This window comes from Phoenix dactylifera, chromosome 4 (genome assembly GCF_009389715.1).
Source record: "Phoenix dactylifera cultivar Barhee BC4 chromosome 4, palm_55x_up_171113_PBpolish2nd_filt_p, whole genome shotgun sequence".
NCBI lineage: Eukaryota > Viridiplantae > Streptophyta > Magnoliopsida > Arecales > Arecaceae > Phoenix > Phoenix dactylifera.
Genome location: NC_052395.1, coordinates 9,358,093 through 9,382,270, shown reverse-complemented (window position 1 = coordinate 9,382,270; position 24,178 = coordinate 9,358,093). Strand labels below are relative to the sequence as shown.

The 24,178-nt window shown below is 36.8% G+C and overlaps 1 protein-coding gene across 1 annotated transcript; it reads left to right on the top strand.

The window, feature by feature from the left end:
* The first annotated feature begins 1,506 nt into the window (after nt 1-1,506).
* LOC103706855 (TOM1-like protein 9) lies at nt 1,507-16,568 on the top strand. Its single transcript, XM_008791106.4, has 10 exons — nt 1,507-1,960; nt 5,496-5,574; nt 8,743-8,841; nt 8,941-9,057; nt 9,319-9,449; nt 10,959-11,040; nt 13,752-13,837; nt 14,420-14,605; nt 14,910-15,427; nt 15,779-16,568. The coding sequence occupies exons 1-10, from the start codon at nt 1,860-1,862 to the stop codon at nt 16,357-16,359; spliced, it is 1,980 nt and encodes a 659-aa protein (XP_008789328.2). The 5' UTR covers nt 1,507-1,859; the 3' UTR covers nt 16,360-16,568.
* The last annotated feature ends 7,610 nt before the right edge of the window (nt 16,569-24,178 follow it).

Genomic DNA, 24,178 nt, shown 5'->3' with positions numbered 1-24,178 from the left:
TCTTGATGGGGAGTGACTCTTTATGGGTGTAACCACCCACGGCGTTTGGTCTATAGAGAGAGCTATAAATAGCATGTTGAACCCCTTCTCTAAAACACATATTAAAAACTCTCTCTCCAAAAGATTTCTCTGCTAATCTTTATTCAGATCAGAGTTATTTCGTGTTGATTGCGGTTACGGGTCAAGCTGCTTCGTAGATCTCAAAGTTTCAAATGGATTTAGCAAATCAAGATATGATTTACATTTTATAGTTTAATTATCTCATCAATATAAGCGAGAGCATGATACATGCAAGATATGAGAGAGAGTCTCAAATAATGAGATGTGCCTCACGAGAGTGTGATGTTTATTATATAAATGGTCTGAAAAACTCGAAGAAAGTACGAGAAATACGAACCACTGGACAAACCTCACTAGAAGATATCATGGGAGTTGTGTTATATAGTGAAATGGATAATAAAAGTTTTTAGAAAATAAACATTTTGTAAGCCACTGGTTAAAACTTAGATTACTTATAAATTCTTGCATTACCAGCTTCACACAAGTCATAGAGATTCCCATGAGTACTCAAATATATTTTTTTGATACTATATTATTGTTTTATAGTCCAATGTATAACATTTATGGACGAGCTCCATAGATCTTGGGAAGGAATGTGAATGATAACCATCAATTTTTAAAGATATGAATATTTGGCTGGAAGGAGATCCCTTTGTTTATAATCTCTTGGTTACAATCTAGAGAAAAAGAAAAAGAAGCCTTAATACCTATACATTTTGCCTTTAGATTTGCAAGTTAAACTTGACATTTTTTAAGTTTTATTGCCGGTCATGCCTACAAACAATGCAAACTCAGTAGTAGATTTATTAGCACGGGAAAAATTCCAAACCATTTCTCTATATTTTCTAGGGACCTTTGATCTCCTAAGATCTTCTAAGAATGCCACTCCATCTTACCTCCCCCCTATTTGGTTTGTACCTTACAAAATTCTAACCTCCAACTACCATTTTTCCTTTCCTTTTTTTCTTCTTTCTAAATTAATGATCAAATTCTAATGGATCTTGAAACTACATGCCTCTCAAAACTAATATTTTAACCATCTTTTATTTATGCCAAATATTCATTGTATGTGCTAAGACCTAATCTAATACGGTATAGTCAAAATTATGAAGAGAAGTATTGGTAAAACATTAGGCCTCCATATTTCTATACTTTCAGTAATCATGCGAACCTAATGTACTATACTAATGATACTTATGTGCGATTTTAGTGATGTTATTATCAGCATAAATCCAACATTTTTTTTTATTATTTTTTATATTTGGTTATTGCTTATTTTTTGGAAGCTCATGTCATTTTTATCAACTGCAATAATCTCTCTCACTTTCTATATATATATATCATAAAAAATTTTATTTTATAAATTCCCTCATCCAAACTTTCCTAACGTTGCGATCGAGGCAGAGGCTGCCGCCACGCCAGGACCACCCACCCGTTAAATACAACGAAACATGGACTTATTCCCATTTCTCCAAACGAGTCGTTAATAGATCAAATCACCAACAAGAAGACAGCGCATCGGCGGAGAGAGCCTAGCGAAGATACAGCCGCAGCGAGAGCCATTTCCTTTTCTTCTCCATCTTAAATAAAATATCCGTAAGAAAACCAGGGCCTCGCCGGCGACGGGAAAGGAGAGATCTCGGGAATCGGTTAGGGTTTTTCTCTCTCCCCCACCAAGGGTTTGTGCCCGCCTCTCTTCGATCGGCGGGGGAACAGGTTCCGGGCGAGGCTAGCCGGGATCTCGCCTCCCACTTTCTTGGTTGTTCTGTTCTCCCTGTTGGATCGATTGGGGTGCAGCAATGACGGGCTCGTTGGCGAATCGGGCGACGAGCACCATGCTGATCGGTCCGGATTGGGCGATGAACATGGAGATCTGCGACATTTGCAGTCGCGACCCTGGGTATCGGATTCATCTTCTGCCAGTTTTCTCTCTCCGTTCCATTTTCGAAGCCATCTTTCTGTTTCATTTGTTTCGAATTTGGATTTTTTTGAGGTTTTTATTTGACGATACTGGAGCAGGGCTGGTTAATTTCGATTCATTAGAAGTGTTTTAGTTAAAGACCTGATATCTTTTCGCAGGAAAGATGATAATTGAGGCTCTATAGCATCTGTTAGTAATTTGATGGGATTAAGAATAGGTCTAGGATGCCTTGGTATGACAGTTAGATAAATTCAATCTATTATGTGAGGAAATTTGGACGGCAGCATTTTAAGCTATGAAATAGAAATATAGGTGCATGGATGTAGGAGATGTTCTGCATCTGTCTCATAAGGTTGAGCTATGGAACCATCAGTAAATACTCAAATGTTGGATAGATTAAGTACTTCTCTACTTTTCTGTTTGTGAATCTTGTGGAGATTGGTGTCCTGTTTGAGAGGCTGAGGTCACCAAGATCTTCAGAGATTTGAAACTAATGCAATCACCGTGTTATGCCTTTGACATAATTGAGTTTCCTAAAGCACTGGGGCCAATTACAGTGCTAATTACCTAGATACTACCATATGGGGGACAATGTGGATGTGCATGTACAAATTACCTATGGAGTTTCCACATATGTGATCCCCTTGGTTCTCATAATAACATATCCACTTACGTGTGACATTGGTGCAAGCATCACTTTTATCTGCAAATGCCTTAAGGCATGAGCTAATGGGATGACTTCCTAAAGAAAGTAGAAGCTAGATCTGATCTCTGCATGGAATTTTCGATGCATCTGTTTGGGAAATAGCATTATCTTTATAAGGAACATGAGAAATTTAAATATGTACACTTTTTTATAACAAAAATGAGACAAAAGGAGGTCTATCAAAAGGTGTCTATATAAATAATATCAACAAAATAATGTTAAACCCCTATTGTTTTTATTGGTTTTCCATTTCTTTTCAATTACGGGTATCAATTCTGTAATTGCTAATTAGTGTAATATTTAAGAAATTTGAATATAGTGCACTATTTGGAAAAGCAAAAACCTGAATAAAAGAAAGCTAGAGAAGAAAGAGGGAGGGTTGGGATAGAGACAGATTAAATCTTTCTTTGTTAGTTATGATGGAATTTGGTTTATCTGAAGAGGGAAATGAGATAAAGATAAGGGGGTGGGAGCGGGAAGTGTAAAAGGGAAGGCTAAGATAGAAATAGCGGCTATATAAATTGTAGGAGATAGGTATAATAGAAAGTGAGAGAAAGCTATATATGTATGTGCTTGTGCAATTGAAATATAGTTGGATGAATGTTGGAGATGCTACATGGACTAAACGAAGAGATAGGTAGGAAGTTGGAAACGTGAGAAAGTGGGGCATCTACAATAGAAAAGAAGTGTTGGGTGGGGAGACCGAGACATTTGACATGAGCATGCATGACAGAAAGAGGTGGGAACTGTGTGTCAAGAGTGAACTTATAATTATGCCTGTCATGGACAGCCCAAATTAACAAGACTTACTCTTCCTTCTCCTTTGGAAAAAAGAAGCTTGTTCACGTGGATAAATATTTTTCCTAATAAAGGAAAAAATAGACAAAAAAAAATCATGGTAAGTTTTTGGTTTGTAAAAATTATAAAGACTCCCAAGCACACATATTAATTGGAATGAGAAAGATGAGACTCGGACCTCTATTAGTCCGGTGGAGTAGATTGCTTTTCCTTGTTGGAATAAAGGAAAGAGATTCATTCCCAAATTGTGCTTGCATTTTTATTGCAAAAACAACATTCACTATGTATGCTTGTAAAACTTGCATCCTAATGATTTTGACCTTGCTGTTTATTCGACCACTACACTATATGGAGGCTCAAAACTAGTAACTTGAATACATGAGCACACAATGTTTTTTTAGTAAGAAAAAGAAAGAGCATTCACAGAGAGAAAGAGGTGTAGACGGATAAGATGAGATGACATCTTAATTAATCATTGTGGTGGGTGAATTGCAAATTAGACTAGCATGTCATTAGAGGCAATCAATATTTTTGCCTAATTTACCCATGCCATTATTCATCGTTTCAAGTGCTGATCATGCTTGTTTGTACCACTCATAATTAAAAAAGATTATTGATTTATTTATTTGTTTGCTTCATTATAGAGTGGCATATAGGCTAACACGGCATGTTGCATGCTAATTGGTAGGTGAACGGCATAAGTGCTAGCTCCAATACCTAAATCCTTGTTATTGATAAAGAGATAGTAAAGTTTTCAGATAAAACTAAATGAAATCTTACCAAGGGCAAAATCAATGGACTTAGAGGACTTAAACTCTTGATTTTTGATTGAGTGTAGATATGAATTCAAATGCTTTATGGTAGTACTTGGTACGAATTGGTCTTATTAGGTCTGATGATAGGTCTCACTCTTGTCTAAAAGTTCCTCTATTTAGCAATTAAGCATCAATCCTGGACAGTTAATGTAATAGAGAGCCGATAGCAGCAACTTCTCAAACCTTGATGGATAATTTTTTGATTCGTTAAGCCAACTCTATCTATTTGGAATTATTAGTTTGGATTGGTCCATGCAGAAAATGAATAATGTCCTTGGAAAATAGATTTACCACTTAATTAAATGCAAGTTTCTTTAGATTGGCTGGTTTTGTACACCCCCTGTAGTATTTATTGTACATTTAGCTCTTCTTGGGTCCTGTCCTATCATACAATTTTTTGTGCTCAAAATGCTAGTTTTGCTTTTTGAAATACTTTGTTTTATGCCCTGTCATATTATGTTGGAAACTTCACATCTTTCCAATTAGTGCACCCGAAGAAAAACAGTTGCTTCACATTGTGTCATGAGACTTGGTCTCCTGGTCTTCTGGCTTAGTACCAATAAAATCCTGATACTTACTGTCCAAACAAAATCTTCGGATGGTCTACTGCCCAATTCTTTGCTTTTGGATGTTCTTTTGAAGCTGCATATATCAAAATGAATTCCCCAACTATTTGCATGTGTAGCATTTTCATTAGGGAGGTGAGATAGGACTTTCTTCTTGTATTTTGAGTCCTCAATCATTGACATGTTTTCTGGTTTGCTATATTATGTACAATCCTTTGTTTGGATATGCATTGCAATATTGCAAGAAAATATTGCCAGACTTCTAGAATTTTGTGTGATCTAATCTGCTGTATACTCTGTGATTGAATCAAGACTTGTGCTTATGTAACTTTAGTTTATTCTTGACATAAATAATAATGCAAACCATGAAAATCTTCTGTAGGCTTCTATTTTCTTGCTAATTGTGACCTAGAATGACCTTCAAAATGGTGGCACTGATGCACAAACATTTTAATAATATATTTCATCTGTATAATTTAAGAGCATAAACATATTTAAACCTTTATCCTTCATTTATGTGCTCTGATGCAATGGCATCTGTTGATTGATGCTCATGATATCTAAAACAGAATAATAGTAAATTCACTGTTCTAATATTTTATTTTTTTTCTCAATTTTTGGTTTACCAGACAAGCAAAGGATGTTGTAAAAGGACTCAAAAAGCGTCTTCGGCATAAGAATCCAAAAGTTCAGCTTCTTGCATTGACAGTGAGCACCAAAATTATTACTACTGATTCTGTTCTGTTACTCTGTTGGCATGTACTATTTAAAAAATAATCTTATGCTATTGCTTGTAATTTCCATGAATACTGTTTTTCTTAGTGCAATGTTCTTTGTGCACAACTTCTCTTTTTTCTGAGTCCCTTGACCTTATCTTTTGTATCCATAATAGCTTGATCTCCTACTCTACATACTGCAAAGTAGCTGTCCTCCACCTGCTTCCTGATATTTCCATGCTCCTTAATATGATTGTCATCATAGTCGTCATCATCAAATTCAATCTATCTAGAGCAACTTTAGCTTAATATATTCTATAACATGTGCTGTCGTTGTATTATTAATTTATGATATTATCAGTTTTTTAAATGTTAAACATATATATTTATATTAGTTTTAATGCATGTGGCTTCTGCTAGAGATTTTAGGTATAAGATAAAATGCAAAATATTTTGACATGGATTTGACACTGTATATCTTCCTTATGAAATTCTTTTAGATTTATTTGGTATATTTCGTTCTTAAGGTAGATAACTTTCAGTTTTTCTATGTCAAACAAATCACTAATGAATTTAGATTGTGACGGACATGCAATTCTTTATTCTTAGCATGTACAGAAACATGGATTCCCAACTCAAGAAGAGTTCCCTCTTGGACTCGTTCTTCTTAGAGTCCAACAATGTTGGAACCATTTTCTATAGAAACCTGCCATGGTTTGAGCTTTAAAGGAGAAATCTAATTAGGGACTTATGGGAATTGAAAAGTTGGGAAAATTCGCTGCTTTTATAGTGTTGGGATATTCCTTGATCCATTTAATAGTTAAATTTAATTTAGGTCTCTTCTTCTTATTTAATCAATATGAAATTTTGTTTTGATTGTACTTCACTTAGGCATCAAATTTGGGTTGCGAAGAAATGATACTTAGTATGTAAAAATATTATTTCTTCATATGCAAACTTTACTTTTAGAAGGTATGCTTACATAACTATGAAATTCAATGCTACAAGAATTGCTAGTGTCCATGATAAATAAATGGGGATCAAGAAATCATGAGCTGGTCGTAGTGTTTGTGATTGGATTTATGGTTCTTGTGATTGGATTTGATTTGGACCCTTAACCCAGCGAGAATACCAAGGCATAAATGGTGAGAGCATGTGAGGACTCGTGCCGGCATTTGCTTAGCTCCATATCTCCGAAAATATGAAATTCAGACTCGTGACAAGTCAGGGCCCTAAAAGAATTACTAAGGAAATACCGCATCTAGAACTCATTTACTCCGAAATTTAGACAGAAATAGAATCGTTATGCTGGGATCCCAAGAGCACCATCCATAAATCGGTTACTAGTACAAATAGCATAAAGAAATGTAACCAACGTTTATTGGAATAAGCAACCCCAAAGTTTTGGGACCAAAGCGGTTAGCAGTGACCATTGAGTAAGTCTCTTCGGCGGGTAGATCTTGGATATTTATACGGGGCTAAGGAACCTAAATAACTCCTTCTAGCTAGTCTTTTGGGGTAAGGTCTTGGGTTGTTACAATAAACCTACTACTCAAGGATAGAAGTTTATTTTTTCAACTAACTAGTGACTTACGGTATCTTTTTCTCAGAGTAAGTCCCACAGAGTTGATTGGAAAGATTTCCACCTTAATTGTAAGGAAGCACTGAAGTCATGAAGAAGGCCTGTGATATTTTCTTTATGATTTATGGTACAAGCTTTTAATTTACTACAATCTTTAAAAAGAACTCAAGGTTCCTTGACCAAATTAAGCTGACATCTTAAGAAATAAGTGGGATGGGAACTAGGTCCAAACTCCAAGCCTTTACAAGCCCCGAAGCCGCATATGTTGAGACCTTGGAGATTGTTCAAGAAAACTGGTGAAGCATCTTACAATCAAGGTAAAGAGCAAGAGGACTCCTTGTTACAGCATGGGATTAAACCTAGCTATTTTATTCTTAAAAAAAAACAAGGTATTTTAGTGTAAAATCATTGTGACAAAGGAACAAAGCATGATCCCTTATCATATCGGCCTATATAGCATTATTAGATGCCCTAATGCACTCATGGATAGTTATAAACCACGCAAAATGAGTATTTATCATTAAGTGCATATCTGTCGGGGAAGATTTGGCAGTATGATAGATGTTTGTGCATATTCTTGATTATTGTAACATTATTCCATTTAATGCATATATAAGCTTTACATTCCAAATTTACACCAAATTAAAACCATGTTTTCATTTTTGTTATTTGTTATGGTCAAAATTAACACTGATTCAGCTTATGCCAAATGTCATGTTAGAAGGTTATTCCTAAGAATGTGGAGAAGATCCTTGGTGCTGTTGCATTGTCTGTGAGGTTTCTTTTAAAAAAAAAACGTAAATCCTGATTGTCTGTAAAACAGGTTTTATGATAGCAAAGGGGAGAACTGTTTTTCATAAGACTCATTTTTTGCATTTTGTAATTTGTTTTCCGTAGCTCGAGCATCTTTTAATTTGAATCAAGGTTTAAAAGATTTTGATTTCAGCCACCTTTGGGTCAGTTGTGGACCTTTGGTCAGTTATGTCCAGAATAGTGGCCTAGGATTATCAAGTACATACAGCTGTTTGAAGCAACTCTACTTATTTGATTTATTTGTTCTGTTCATAGTTGTGTTTCCTCAACACTTTCAATGATGATAGCTAAGTACTAGTAAGTATTTGTGATTTTATGAAGTATATAAGTTTTTCACAAGTCAAGGGATGGGGGTTATTTTACAATACATTACATGGATCTGGTTCATGTCTGGGGTGTGATTGTGGCTAAGGGTCGGATCCTTTCAGTATCTAAGAATTTAGTCTTAGGGACCCATGTTTAAGTGATGTCCAAGTGTCATACTACTTTCCATGCTCAATTGTTGGATGTGGTTATTTCCCACTAAATCAAAGAGTCTGGGTAACGCTTATTTTAAGCATATTTGCTATGACAAGTCAACGAACAAAGCAAATTCTCAAGGAGTAAAAAAATGCCTTTGTCAAGCATCTATAGTTATAGGTTTTTCTTTTCCATTGCGACACTGGCACCATTATCAGTTCCTCTTTTATATTCATTCGGTTGCTGCTGGCTTGTTTTGGAAATCCTAGACTAATGGAGGCATGTTCTTGCTTTAACTTATACCAGCTTCTGGAAACAATGGTAAAGAACTGCGGCGATATAGTCCATATGCATGTTGCTGAGAAAGATATTCTGCATGAGATGGTGATGATAGTGAGAAAGAAGGTTTTGACTATTTCAAGAATAACCTTATTTCTTATCCACTTTTTTTTGTCCTTGATTCCTTTTGAAAAGTTTGAATTACCTCATTGTAAATCCTTGCAGCAAGCTGATATTAATGTCAAGGAGAAGGTACTTCTGTTAATAGATACTTGGCAAGAAGCAATTGGTGGTCCACAGGCAAGATATCCACAATATTATGCAGCATATCAGGAGTTGTTGGTATGCTTTTGGACTTCTAATACAACTTTATAAGTTGTGGCGATAGATATGTTTACTTTTTAAGTTGTGGATAAGTCGCTGCAACTCATGTCCATCCATCTGAGAAATGTTGTTGGGGTGGATAAAATTATTTTGACATTTTTTAGTAATAATTCATGTTAGATTATCTCATTATCATTTATATACATATGTATGTTCTTGCATATTTAGATACATATGTAGACATACACATGTTCCTGAGGTAAACCTTTTGTCCATCAGCGTGGGGGAGCTGTATTTTCTCGAAGACCTGAGAGATCTGCACCTATATTTCCTCAAAGACCTGAGCTAAATCCTGATTATCAACAAGAGGCACCTGAGTCTTCTGCGGGTTCTGATTTTCCTATTCTGAGGTGCATAGTGTTCCCCTTGCCCAAGGTTTTAGCATGTCATATGCTTTCAGGAGTGCAACATCAGCATGTACTGTAATATAATCTGTTCATTCCATATAATATTAGTTTGTTAAATCTAATTACTGTTACTTTCTGGGTTGTGACAGTTTGCTACGTCTGATACTATTTTTGACACCAAGTTCTTAGAGAATCTTCTTTCTTGGAGCCTTCCACTTGCCTTTTTTAGATAACTGCATGTTATCACTGACTTATTTTAAATTATTAAGTGATGAAATAAATTGGTGTTTTTGGATTTTTAAGCATTCAATAGCTAGTGCTTGTTCATGGGAATATTTGTTTGATATGCATGTACTTTGTGCAGTAGTAACCTTGATATTTTACACTTTAGATACTTAAACTATCAGAGAAGCCTATAGTCGATATATTGATAAACCACATTTGTCATCAAAGAGACCTTTCTCTCTATCAAAAGCTTACAGCTCATGGAAGTAAGGAGTTGTACAAGTGAATCGCCTCGTATGTTAGGACTTACTAGATTAGCATTTCTATTATTGCATTCACAATCAATGAATTGCAAATTATTAAGATGATACCTGTACATAGAGGAAAGAAAGTTGCGGTTTGTTAATCAATAGGAAGAGTCAAGGGCAGCCCAAGCTCTGAGGTTTTGGGATGGATTTGACTTGGTACACTTTCAATGTCCATTCCAACTCGAGGACCATAATTTTGATCAAATGAGAAAGTTAAGGGATATATTTTCATGTTTCAGTATGTTTTGAAAAATAACCTCCTTAGCTTATGACTGAATCTCAACTTTACATGAAAAGTAGAAAGCTACACCAGAAGATGATGAAATTTGAACATTGCCTTATCTGTCTTCCAGTTTCAAGCTTCTTTTTATCATTTGTATGTTTTATTTCTGGCAATTTGAATGAGATTTCATTTTCATTTTTCTAATATCATAAATCCATACTGTACAGAGTGGGGTGTTGGACAATGGTTATTGGATTGCTTGTTGCGTGTTGGTCAAGTGGAAACAAAAGTTTCCATTTTGATGTGAAAATGATACAGCCGGATTTTGTGATTTGTTGCTTGTTTATGTTTGCATATTTGTCATGCCCCTATAACAAATTTCCAAATTTGTTTGTTATTTGAATTTGGGCCTGATTGCTTTCTAAACACTCAAGCCTGGTAAGTTGCATTATTATGGAGGCTTTCACCTCATTTGGGGCTTTAGTTACCAATCGCTTTTAGATGAAATAAAAGGAAGAGTAACCAAACCTATAGTGACAGAATATATTGCAAAGTTATAACAACTTCGTATTAATACTCCCTTTTCTGATCTATTCTTCTTAATATCACACTAAATTTCTGTAGATCTTAACTTTTTATGCTATGTCCTTTTATTCTGATTACCTTTATCCTGATTATGTATTGTTTTTCTGTTTGTCTTCTTTTGGACGTTCCTATGTTTGATGTTGTAAATTGAAACTAGGTTTTTTTGTTCAGCCTCGCAGAAATCCAGAATGCCCGTGGTGTTATTGATATTCTTTCCCAAATGCTTAATGCTTTAGAGCCCGGGAACAAAAAGGTAATCTGCAAATTAGTGCTGCTGATTATATTTTCATATCTAAAACTGGAGTAATTGTTGAGACTTGAATTTTACTTATGATTAATGTCAAAATATGTTAACGCTACAAATCTTCAATGCAACTTGGATATCTGGATTGAAACATCCAACAATCTGTTGAAAAACCTCGTGCTGCAAACACTTAACTCAGATGCTAGTGTTGTCGATTATTTATAGGCTCATTGTTTGAACATGTTGCTAGTATCGGATTATCTTAAATTAACTGAAGCCATTTTGTTGGTTAGACATTGACATATATATTTAGATTCCTTTAGTTTTACGAACTCCAATCAATCAAATGCAAATTTTGTATGGTAGGCTCAAATAACTTGTAATTTACTTGGTTTGCTAGGCAAGGTTGGCTCCCATTTGAGGTTGCGTTAGGCTCAGCTCTGATTCTACTGGTTAGATCTCAATTCTGGACTAATATTTGTTGCGATTGGTTGGTTCTGGTCCAGCTTTTCTTGGTTTATCCTTGGCTCAATTAGAGTTCAGGTCTTGGTTTGGGACTCCTGCCTGACTAATGTATTTCAATTCATGCATTGTTGAGGTTTGGGTCAGGTTGTGTTTGGGTAAGGTTCAAGTCCATCTGACCCACGTGTGTGACATATTCAACTGGTTATTATCTTAAATCTGCTTTTGGCCATTTTTGATTTATTTTAAGCCAGCAAATCAAACATGTAATTATTTGAGATCCAGACCTAGGCTTGATTCTCAAACCGAGTCACTTACCCAACATTTTTAGAAAATTGATTTGTACTCACCAAGTTTCAAATATGGGATCTTGCACATAACTTCCAGACTGAATTCAAACTGACCTAAAGCCATTGAGTGCATAGTTTAAATCCCCAACAGAGAAACTAATGAACTTTTAGACTTGGCCTGATCCAATACCCCTTGTGTTGCAATTTATAGAGTGAATCTGATAAAAGTAAGATAGATGGCTTTATATACATACACAGACAGATAGACATGCATGCATGCATTTTATACATACTTATATTTATACATATTTATGTAAATATGTAGATGCACGTGTAAGGCAAACTTCATAGGGAAATCAAACCATATCAAACCATCTCCTTGAAAATTTTCCCCTTTTGAGTGAATACTTCCCTCTTGGTTCACAAAAGACAACAAAGAACTGTTCCAACTAGAAGTGCAGTGCATTTATTAATTTTTATATATATCACTAATTCTGAACCATATGGAACCATATTCATCCACCCATCCATGCACACATGCCCATTGCTAGGCTAAAAAAAGGTTGTCCGGTGCACGAGGTTCCCACCACTCTTAAGATCTGGGACGGGACAACTATATGCAGCCTTACCCTTGCGCATGATGAGGATGTTTCTGTGTTTCAAACTCGTGACACCTATGCCACACTGGAGCAACCTTACCATTTTCCCTCATGCCCATTACTAGGCTGTGCATGCTATATATGTTGCTGAAAAGACCCTTTTTCAAGGTTTTGCCTCACCTCAGACCAAGAGGCAACATGTTCCAAATATGCCTTGAGGCAAATGGTTGAGTCTGTACAGAGGGCAATATAGAAGCTCATGTGTGGCAGTGGTTGTCTCTTATACTTTGCTTTAATGGAAAGCACAAAGATAAGGTTTTAATGTATTCTTGCATGACCTTTTTCTGTGGACTAAAATGCCAAAATTAGAAATTGCCAATGCGTCATTCATTCAGCTTTGCACCAATTTTAGAGTATTGAACTAAAGTTTATCACTACTTGATATACCTTATTTAGGATTTTTCAAAATCGAAGCATTTGCAGTGAAAGTAACGAAATTCTTACAAAAAAAAAAAAACATGCAGCCATTAAATTCAACCTTGCCTTTTCAAATGATATAAGAGAGAGCTTATCAGGCATAGGTTCTATGGTTTAACTTTCATATATATATATATATATATATATATATATATATATATATATATGTATGTATGTATGTATGTATGTATGTGTGTATGTGTTTGTGTGTATATGTTTATGCATGATGTTCCTTTTCCATTGTGAAATGAAACATATATGATCTTTATTTGTCTAAATGGATGAATATGAGTATCTGTATTGTATTACAGTATGTGTATCATAAACACTGGAATTGCTTTATTGTTCTCAGGGCATAGCTAACTTGGTCATGCCCTGTATTTTCTATAATTGTAGAGCATGCGTTGATGATCCACATCGTTCCTCATGATTTATGACATCCAAAGCTCTTCTGAACAAACTTTTTGGTGTGGAAACTTGTTATCCATGCATCAAGTAACCGCTAAATGGATAACTTTTCCATAACACAACAAAAGTTTAGCCATTATCCATCTCTAGAAGCTATCAAACACTCGAATTTTGGTGTACTTGTGTTTTCAGACATGCAGGCGAATGACATTGATCGTCCCTCAGACGATCCATGATATCTTTTGGAATAGATTACCTAGGAACACTGAAGCTATCCCAATTTAATGAATAATATGCATATACATGTGGAAGTATGGACTGTCAATGAAGGAAACTTGTAATTATTATTTCAATTCTAATATCCTACTTAGAGTTCACGAAGAAACTGTTAGCGTATGGTACTAATCAGGCCAACTGCATTTCTAGATTTCTACCATACAGCTTAACTTTACAAGTGCTGAGCCATGATACTGCTAATATTCAGGGACTCACACAGGAGGTGCTTGTCGACCTTGTTGATCAGTGCCGTTCAAACAAACAGAGAGTGATGCACCATGTGAACACGACTTCGTAAGACTTCCAAAGAGTTATTTACGTTTCAGTGTGTAATCCTTAAAATACAGTTGTTTGTAAAGAACATTTGAACTTTTTTTCAATGTTTTATTTTGTCAAGAATCTGATTTAATTTAATGTTATATCCCTCTTAAAGGCAACCTTCCATTTTTCGTATGTTTTGTTGAAATAAGAACTTTATGCTTGTAGACAAAAAAAACTTTTGTCCTTGTCATTTAGTTTTCTTTTTTCATGTATCCTTTTTTTCTTTGGCTAGCCTTTCTGTTTCTGTGCAACTCTCTCTCTCTCTCTCTCTCTCTTAATTTTTAAGGGCTGTTTTATATGCTGGCATTTTGCCAAAGCTGCCTCAAAATCAATGTGTATAGAACCATACATAGTTTTAATTTGAATACCTCTGATTCCTTTTCTTTTCCCTTAACATAGAACCAAACAAATCCAACATATTATGCTTTGACTTGCTGTGATATAGGAATAAATCTTTTTTGTGCAATATTAACCTAATTGGAAGTCTGAATGAAATTTTGGTCTGTTGCAGTTTGCTAAATGGCTGTTTACTGTCTGCTTTCTAAACATTTATAGGGATGAGGAACTGCTTCGCGAAGGACTTGCACTAAATGATGAGTTGCAGCGAATTCTAGCCAGACATGATGCCGTTCTTTCAGGAATTGCTGTTCATGCAGAGAAGCCAAAGACTCTTCAAGCACTTGTAGATGTTGATGATTCTTCTGTAACAAATGCAGATAGCAGTGCACATTTGAATCAAAGGTAGTCAATATTCTTTCAAAAACAACTCTATTTATTGCTTACTCAACAGTTCACCTGAAGTTACATATAAAGTTGCTTTTAATGTGTAGTGGTCATTTATTTTCAATCTGATAAAACTTTGATGCACCAATAGGCGGGCTCTCCTTAAATTTTGTTTGGCTGACCTTCCCGGTGTTTCTTTTGACTGCTTTACCTTTAAATCCATGTTCAAACTTTGGCCTTGTTTGATCAGGTCGAGGGCTTTGATTTTGTTCATTTTCAATTTCTCATATTTGCCTGAAGGCATAATGCATTTATTCTGTAGGTCCAATATGAGCACAAGCACAAACAAGCAGACTCCTCTTCAGCAATTACTGCTACCTGCTCCTCCAGCATCTAATGGTGCGGCAACCTCATTAGAAATAATTGATCCTAACATGGACCTTCTTAGTGGCGAGGATTTCAGTAAACCTACATCGGAGAATTCACTTGCACTTGTACCTGTTACTGACCTAGTTGATAGTTCTGCTAGCTCTGGAACTGAGAAGAACATTTTGGCTCTTTCTGATATATTTTCTCAAAACAGCAATAACAGCAACAAACCTACCAATGCTATTGATTCTAATACAGTGTATCCAGCATCACAGACATATCCTGCTGCACCTCAGCTTCAACTAGAACTCCATCAGTCTACAAATTATTCCAATGGAAGTGTCCCAAATTCTGGGGTACCTCAATATGAACAAGCAGCTTATATCCAAGCAACCCAATTGAATCAAGCAAATCCTGCATGGAATAGTCAAAGTTCTCATGGCTTGAGTTCCCAGCATCAGGCAACTTACAGTAAGTCTTCTAACCTTTCCTTGACTATTTTACTGCTTTTAAAATACAGTCAAGTGACAAAACATTCTATCATCAGTGGCATGCCTGAAATCTCTGTTCTTCTACATGTCAAATCTTGAAGTGGTTGTCCATGAATGTTTCTTTTTCCACATCTGCTAAGTGTGCTATGGAAGGTTAATATTTCTAAGTTGTTGCATGGAAATACTAAACTAATTGATATTGATTGAGATGTTTTTTGTTATTTTTCAGTTTCCAAAACCACCACCATCTCTTAAACCATACAATCTATCGCAAGTTTTCATTGGTCATAGGAGGGCATAGTATCACTAAAATCTCTTTTATCTCAAACAGATACAAATGATCAAGGTGGAGCTCTTCCTCTGCCACCATGGGAAGCTCAGACTGTTCAGAATAACCAACTGCTTGAGCCTCAACAAATGCAGAGTGGCCAACTTGAGGGAGTTATTCATCCCCGGCCAATCCCAAGCAGCCACCTTGGAGGAATGCATCCTGGACTAATTCAGAGCAACCAGCAGATTGGTATGTCAGCCCCACCAATGCAGAGCAACCAGCTGGGAGGTTTATATTCCCAACCTATTCAGGGTGGGCAATTCATAGGCATGCAGCAACAACTCATGCAGGGTGTTCAGTGGATAAATTATGGATATGGTCAACAGCCAGAAGCTCGGTACTATAATCAGAGACCTCTGTACCCTTATGTGGGTCCAAATGATATTTCTCAGAGAATGTATGGGCTTTCCCTGCAAGACAACAGTAGTTACATGAATATGAACTCCTCTTATCCAATGTCTGCTTCATCCACATTTTACAGTCACCAGTCCAACAGACCATCAAAGCCTGAAGATAAGTTATTTGGCGATCTTGTTAGCTTGGCCAAGTCAAAGCAAAATAAACCCAATGGAATAAACTAGGGAGCTCGTAAAATCAGTGAGCACATCCTATTATTATTATTTTCTGGATTGTTATATTTATCATACCTTTTTTGGAAAATTTATTTTTTGCTTGCTTATTTGTATGTTTATTCTGTTGTTCTTTATTATGTACATCTTCTTCTGGAGAAAGAAAAAATTTGATTGGAGGTAACTGGAAAGATCCATGCTTAGCTTAATTTGACAGTTCAGAGATGATGAATTTCTGTTAGTTTTGAATTCTCTCATGTTTCTCATTGTTATGTGTCATTTTTGGCATCCTACTTCATGACAACTTGCACTATCAAAGGCTGTTCAAGGAGTGTCTGATTTGTAACGGAAAAGGTTAGACCAATAGTTGGTAATGTCTCCATAGTCCAGAGGATTCACCTTATATGGAGAGCTTGTTGAGTCGAAGAAATTCCTCCAATGCTAGAGAACTATTTCAATACAATTTCAGGATTATAGGAGGCGCTTATACAACAGTATAAATAAGATTGGCCAGAGGCAGCTCAAACTTGTCAACCAAGGACCCAGCATTGATAGTCCAAGCGACTTGCATCTAGTGATCATAAAATATATAATCTTCGTGTCATTTAAACTGTTCATTTTTTATCACTAAATTTATACATGATGCATATGCTAGAGGACTTCAAGCCATATAAGTTTTTTTAACAGTACGCAGTTTAGAGAGATTATAAACCATATCCAGCAGTTTGGATTATTGATGCTAGGCTCTCAGTCATGCAGTTAGGGCCAATCTTATTTATACTGTTGTATAAGCGCCTCCATATTAGATCTACTTTAATTTCAGACCATCTAATATTTTATTTCCACTACTTCTCTGAGCTACAGCGAAGACAAGTGTCATATCTGGGGATTCTAGGATTTCAAATTCTAACTTCTTCATTTGGTTGTGGCAGCAAGTTTTAACAAATAAGCTCAGTCGTGCTCATGCCTTCACAAACAGGCCTTATCCCATTTATTTTAAGAATTTGACTCCATGAAGATCTTAATTGGCCTAGCAACTCTAAACAAGGGAGGGGCTTGTCGTGAAAGCTAGAATGGCAACGGATGATCCCAAACATGAACCATTCAGCCTCATTAGATGGCATCTTATACAAATGTGCCACTCAGAGTCAAAAAGTTTTCTAGTACTTCGTTCAACAAATTAAGCAACCACTTAGGTCCTATTTGGGGGAGCTGTTGGCAATAGAGCTGTTGGAACTAGAGCTGTTCGAAGTAGAGCTGTTGGAAGTAGAGCTTTTATAAAAAGCTGTTTGTTGTTTGGTAACTACATTTCTAAAGTGCTGTGGCACTTTAACATTTGTTTGGTAAACAAACTGAGAAAGTACTTTTATATGACAAAATGATCATAAAGGACATTACTAGTATTATACAATAGTGCATAATAAAATATAATATATATTAATACATAAATATATGATATAGTATAATATTAATGTAATATAATATAATATTATTATAATATAGTACTTTAACATTGTATACTATAGGATAATAATTTAATATAATATTAAATTATTTAACATAACATAATATTATATTATATTTATAGTATAATACAATAATAAATGTATAAAATATTATAATTATTAGTATAAATTAATTTTTCACTCTTTTGATGACCATTTATTTCTCTAACAAATTTTCTAGCTAGGTGAAAAATTAGTTAAATAATTACTAATATTTTTATTTATTTATTTATTTATTTATTTATTCGTTCATTTATATACATATTTATTTATTTATTTATTTTCTTTTTTTTCTTTTTCTTTCCTTTTCTTTTTTCTTCTCTTCTTCTCCTTCCTTCCTCTCTTTCTTTCTTCTCCTTTCTTCTCCCGCGCAACCGGTGGCGCCGGAAGGGGGCCGGGCCGCGGCGGCCGCGGGAGGAGGCCCGGGAGGGGAGTGGGACGGCGGGCCCCGGCGACCGCGGGGGGAGGGGGGCTCGGGAGGAGGCCGGGACGGCGGGCCGCGGCGACCGCGAGGGAGGGGGGCCTCGGGAGGGGGCCGGGACGGCGGGCCGCGGCGCCTGCCGGGGAGGCGGCGGCCATGGCCGCCCCTTCCTCTTTTTTTTGTTGTGGTGGGTCGCAGCGGCGGCTGGGGAGCACGGCCACGGGTGGCTAGGCAGCCACGGGGCTGCCTCCCAAAACAAAAAAAAAAAAGGAGGAGGGCCGGCGGCATTGAGGAGAAGAAGGAGATAGAGAAGGAGAGAGAGAGAGAGAGGGGGGATGGTGAGAGAGGAAGAGGCGGTGGGATGGAGATTTTTGGAAGGAAAAATGAACTTTTAAATGGGGGTATTTTGGTCAAAAATACAGCTTCTCGACAAAGCTGAAAACAGTGTTTTCGGAAAGCTCCAAAATGGAGCTTCTGCCAAGAAGCTGTTTTCAGCTTTCCGCAAAAGCTGAAACAGCTTTTCCAAAATTTTACCAAACACTCTTTTTTACTTAAAAGTACTTTTGGAGGGCCAGAAAGTGCTTTTTGGCCCTCCAAAAGCTCCCCCAAATAGGACCTTACTATTCTTAACTCTATTTTATCAGGAACCCATTATTGATTATTATGTCCAATTGAAGTCCAATATCTCCCAGATTTTCCTTTCTTTCCTTGATTTAAATGCACGAGGCGATGCTTCCCGCCTGCTAAAACGAAACAGGCAAGAAGATGTTAAACCTTCTGATGCAATGTATTCAGGGGCGGCCTGTTATGCCAAGGTATTCTGATAATTAACAAAAAAACAACAAGTACATAATAAAAGCAGTTTCAATGGCTGTTATCTGTGCGTGAGAGAGAGAGAATTGTAATTTTTGATTTTTTTACTGTTAATTAAAATAAAATAATATTTGTTCAATTCTATAAGTTAACTCGCAAAAAGTAATTTTATTTGGTGAATATTAGCTTGGAAAATAATAAAGTTCTTTTTTCACCATCAACAGTTAAAACAACCATCATTTCATTCCTAAATAAACCCCGACGAAATTCCATAATTTGTTCATCAAATAATGGGAAATATTAAAAAAGACAATTATCTCCTCATCAAGAGACAGTGTCACGATGTCTCTCTCCCTTTCTCAGATCATTGTTTTGGTGTAAAATAGCAATTTATTCCGCCCTATTAGGGATAAACTTGATCTGATCCTAATGGAGCAGATTTTAGCTGACCTACAGTGGATCTTGAGCAAGTATACGTAATGATATAACCCACCTCAAACCTGATCCATATAATTAACTCTTCACAAAGCCCCTCCACCCTTTGTCCTAGCTGTTCCACTTGTGAGAAAGATTGAACACATGAAAAGTTACTACCATGATGTTTAATTATTTATTTTTAGTTGATTGCTTTTCTTATTTTAAGAATATTTGACTTTTTAAAAAATAATATTTTTATTTGTTATGTTTCTATTGAAAATTAAGTTTATTATGTTCTCTATCTTCGACACTTATTTTGTTTAATATTATGTAAAGCACTAAGATTTATCTTTATATTTTTTACTTATTTGATTTGTATAAAAAAATATTTTTTATAATTATACCCAACCCGATCCTTTCAACCCATCTTGTTTAACTTTGCGGCCCCATCTCCGCCAAACACTATACTTGCCTCTCCCCGCCTTGAAGCAAGTACACGGCTGATACGAATAATAACATACCCAACCCATTATCATCTCTATCTTGGTGCGCTAGAATAGGTGCCATCAGGAAAAAAAAAAAAAAGAAGAAGAAATCCTGATCTTATTGACTAAATCTTTCTAATAAATTTCAAGTCTTTAGTTCGAATTATGAATGCCCACAAAAAGGCAGAATTTTTCTAATTATTTCTACCAACCTTTCATGTTTTAATGGCTTTTTTTGCGTACTCATAGCAATAAACATAGCTTCTGCCTTTGCCATCATGCTAATATTTAAATGAAGGTTTACAGTTTTGATTTGCAAATTTTTAGCGTATACCATTGTAATAACCCTAAAAAATTTTTCTTTATATATAAAAAAAGATAGAATAGTCCTTCAAAATTGATATAAGGGGTAAAATGGGAAGGAATCAAAAGATAATGGTATAGTTGCAGATATATCGAAGTGGCAAGGGCAAAATGGAAATTTAATAATATTAAACAAAGGATGAACAGTGCTTTGATGTGATTTAAAGAGGGATTTGCTGTGGCTTTTGGAATGAAACCGGGAGAGAGGGGGAGTCTCAGGCGTGAAACAGAGAGGAAAGAAAAAAAGAAAAAGAGAAGAAGAAGAAGAAGAAAGAAGAAGAGGAAGGGGATTCGAGGAGGAAAAGGATCCCGGTTGCACTTCCAGCTGAAGGGAAAAACGTAGGTCTCCTTCTTCTCTACGCAAGAACCCAAGTTTCACAAGAAGAAAAAGGTAAATACCCGTCCCTACCTAGTATTTTAAAGAATTTATGTTATAGAAAGGGTAGATGACAGTTGTAGAGGGTGTTAAAAGAGGAAGAATCGGATTTCGACAAATTTTTCCGGCACTACGGAAAAACTGTGTCGAAGTCCCAACTTCGGTGAATTATTTCGGGGGTCAATCAGCCTCCGATGGGGATGCATGTTACCATTTTGGAAACCCCTATGAGTGTAGAACATTGGGTATAAATTTCATAAAAATTGGATTTCGGAAAGTGGATCAAAATCGGGATGAAGTGACCCACTGTCGGTCCGGATTACTGTTCATCCGAGATAAAAAAGATGAAAAAGTGGTGTTGGGTCGACTCAAAGTAAGCCGGAGTCGACTCAGGGCTGAGTGGGGTCGACCCAAGTCTGGTAGGGTCGACTCTCTCAGAAAATCCCAGAGAATGGGGATTTTCGGCTCGATGCTTGGGGTCGACTCAGGGTAAGCTGGGATCGATCCAAGCGGGGGGTCGACTCTCAAAGTTGGGGTCAACCCAAGATTTAGTAAAATTTTGGATTAGAAGGGATTCGATCCTTTCGCATACCTTGATCCTAAAGTATTGGCCCAAGGTGTGTGTGGGATACTCTTGCATCATGATTCATTTAAATTGAGGATTAATTAATATGAATAAAGGGAAAAAGGAAAGGATTTAGAAAAAGGGAGAGTTGAATCAATTAAAGTTTCCTACATTTATGATTGGCACGTAGATTATGGCCCTTGATACAAGACTAAATGTATTGTAAATGCATGTATCAGTTAGGCAAGAAGCTAGGGAACAAGAGGAGGAAGTCCCCTACTGCCTACCATAAAGTTCTAGAGGCGTATCAGGGCTGTGCCAGATTGGCAGGTGAGTGGGAGTTTATACTTTGCACCATGAGCACATTTCTTATTCATTTTCATGAATGTTGTCAAGTGTGACTTGATTCCACCTGAGCTTATTGATTAATTGTTGTAGTAGATTCCTCTATAATCTTGATTCTCTATGCTTGATTATTCTGTACATGCATTTGAGGGAACATTGAGAGGAATTACGAGGGGTTGATGAGTAATCAAATTGATTCCGAATTGTGAAATGATTTCTTTTGTAAATTGATTTCATTTCCTCTATTTCAAAGACTTGTGAGTGGTAGCCTTGATTATACTCCTTTATGAGTAGTTAAATTGGATCCGAATTGTGAAATGACTTCTTTTGTAAATTGATTTAATTTCCTCTATTTCAAAGACTTGTAGAGCCCTTCTCATGGTATGTTGAGTTGCATTGTACTCCCGTGATTCCTCACTCCCAACCCTAATGTTAGCTATGATTGGGTCGTGGCCGAGTGAGTGGTAATCTGGATTATGCTCCTTTTTAGTAGAGTATTGGGAGGGTGCATTATGGCATTTATGCATGGCTTGGCAGTATCTGCAGGACACCTATAGTCGATGAGGTTGAACATCGGCCTTTATGCACATAGTAGCCTTCTGGGTGGGCGGAGCCCAGTCCCTTCCTAGGGGGGACACGGCCCTAGGCGTAGGATCGGCCGGTCCTACGACTTATATTCTGCTTGCCGCCGGGCATAGTAAGACCCCGCGAGGTGCAGTATGGCTTTCCGCGGATGTAGAATTCCCGCGAGGTGCCGTTTAGTATGTAGATGTGAGATGGATTTCTGTTCTGGATACTGGCCAGCATTTACATGATTAGTGTGGTGTCTTATCCTACATATGCATGTGACAGTAGGGAGTTGTTGCTGGTTCGCCTGGGGCGTAAAACCCACCTTCCGACAGCTATCTAGCATTTACATTATCGATATGGTGTCTTATCCTGCATATGCATGTGACAGTAGGGAGTTGTTGCTGGTTCGCCTGGGGCATAAAACCCACCTCCTGACAGCTGTCTAGTGATGATTTCAGCATATTAACACCTGATTTGTATGTTCCAGCATTATAATCTGTTGAGCATATTCATGAGTAGCATATATGTTTACTTGATTATTCCATATATGCTTCAGATGAGTTGATATTGATTGTGGTGATATTGATGATTTACTCCATATTCTCTATGTTGAGATCATGTTTATCTTGTTATTGCTCTTGAGATTTCACCTTGAGCCATGATTATATCTTGTCTCATGTGCATAGTACTCTCTACTCCACTCACTGAGTATTCATATACTCACTCCCCAGTTTGATATTTTTGATTGCAGGGCAGGTATTGTATAGAGAGGAGCAGGATTAGTGGTTGCCTGCTAGCTATGCCGCTCTATAGTATAGTATAATGTAGATAGAGATTTATCCCCTTTTGGTGTATTATAAACCTTCTGTTGTATTTAGTGTATAGTTACAGTCATAGATTCTGTTGTGGATATGGGTTTGACCATGGATGGAATGAGAACCAGATTTTTATACAGTTGAGTTATATGCCTGTGATGATGTATTGATATATATTGTCCAGGTTCGTTATGTGACAGGTTATGTGATTGCTGCTCTGACAGGTAGCGTTGTTGTATGTAATGAGATAATCCTGACAGGTCACTATAGAAAAGGTGATCATTTTGTGCATGCATCATGCCAAAATTTTCAGAATTTATTAATGATTGATAGGTACTAGGGTTCTACGTGGTGGCTGGTGGCCTTATGCCTACCCGCATCCTAGGACCGTCCCGGCGGCCCGCCGGAAACGGGGCGGGGGTCGTGACAAGAAGTGGTATCAGAGCAAAGGTTAAGAAGAGTCATGTCAGAGCAATAGGGTGAGTCAGGATTAAGTATAGGATTATACTATGGAGCATAGGGTTTTTCTGTAGGTTATTTTATGAGTCATTTACAATTCAATAAAATATATTTGGGGATGAGACTTAAGAGTAGGTAAATACTGTTGATTCTCAGATTAATCATGATATAACTATGTTACCTCTCTGATGGGTTTTGCTATTTTTGCTATGCTAAGAAAATAATTTATGTAGACTCATCATAAATTCTTGACTGCTAGGTAGCCGTAAACAACATGGAGGATGAAAGAGAAATAAGGGCACCTTCCCCGGACCCTGATAGCCAATCAATTTCACAAACTACTCCACACTCCATAGCAACTCAGGCAGACCTAGCAGGAGTGTACCAGTAATGGCACAACTGCTTCAGCAACAGCAGCAGATGCAGTTGGCTGCCCAACCTGTACAGCCGATAGAATCCTATTACGAGAGGTTCCGTAGGCTGAATCCACCGATGTTTAATGGTGGGTCTGATCCCATGATAGCTGAGACCTGGATCCGAGAAATGGAGAAGATGTATGAGTTACTCCAATTTTCCGAGGAGGTAAAAGTCAAATTAGCTATCTCTATGCTAAGGGGGAGTGCTGACTCTTGGTGGACTGCTATGGAGACAGCATATGAGGTCAACGGAACGGCCTGGGGAGATTTTAAGAGAATAT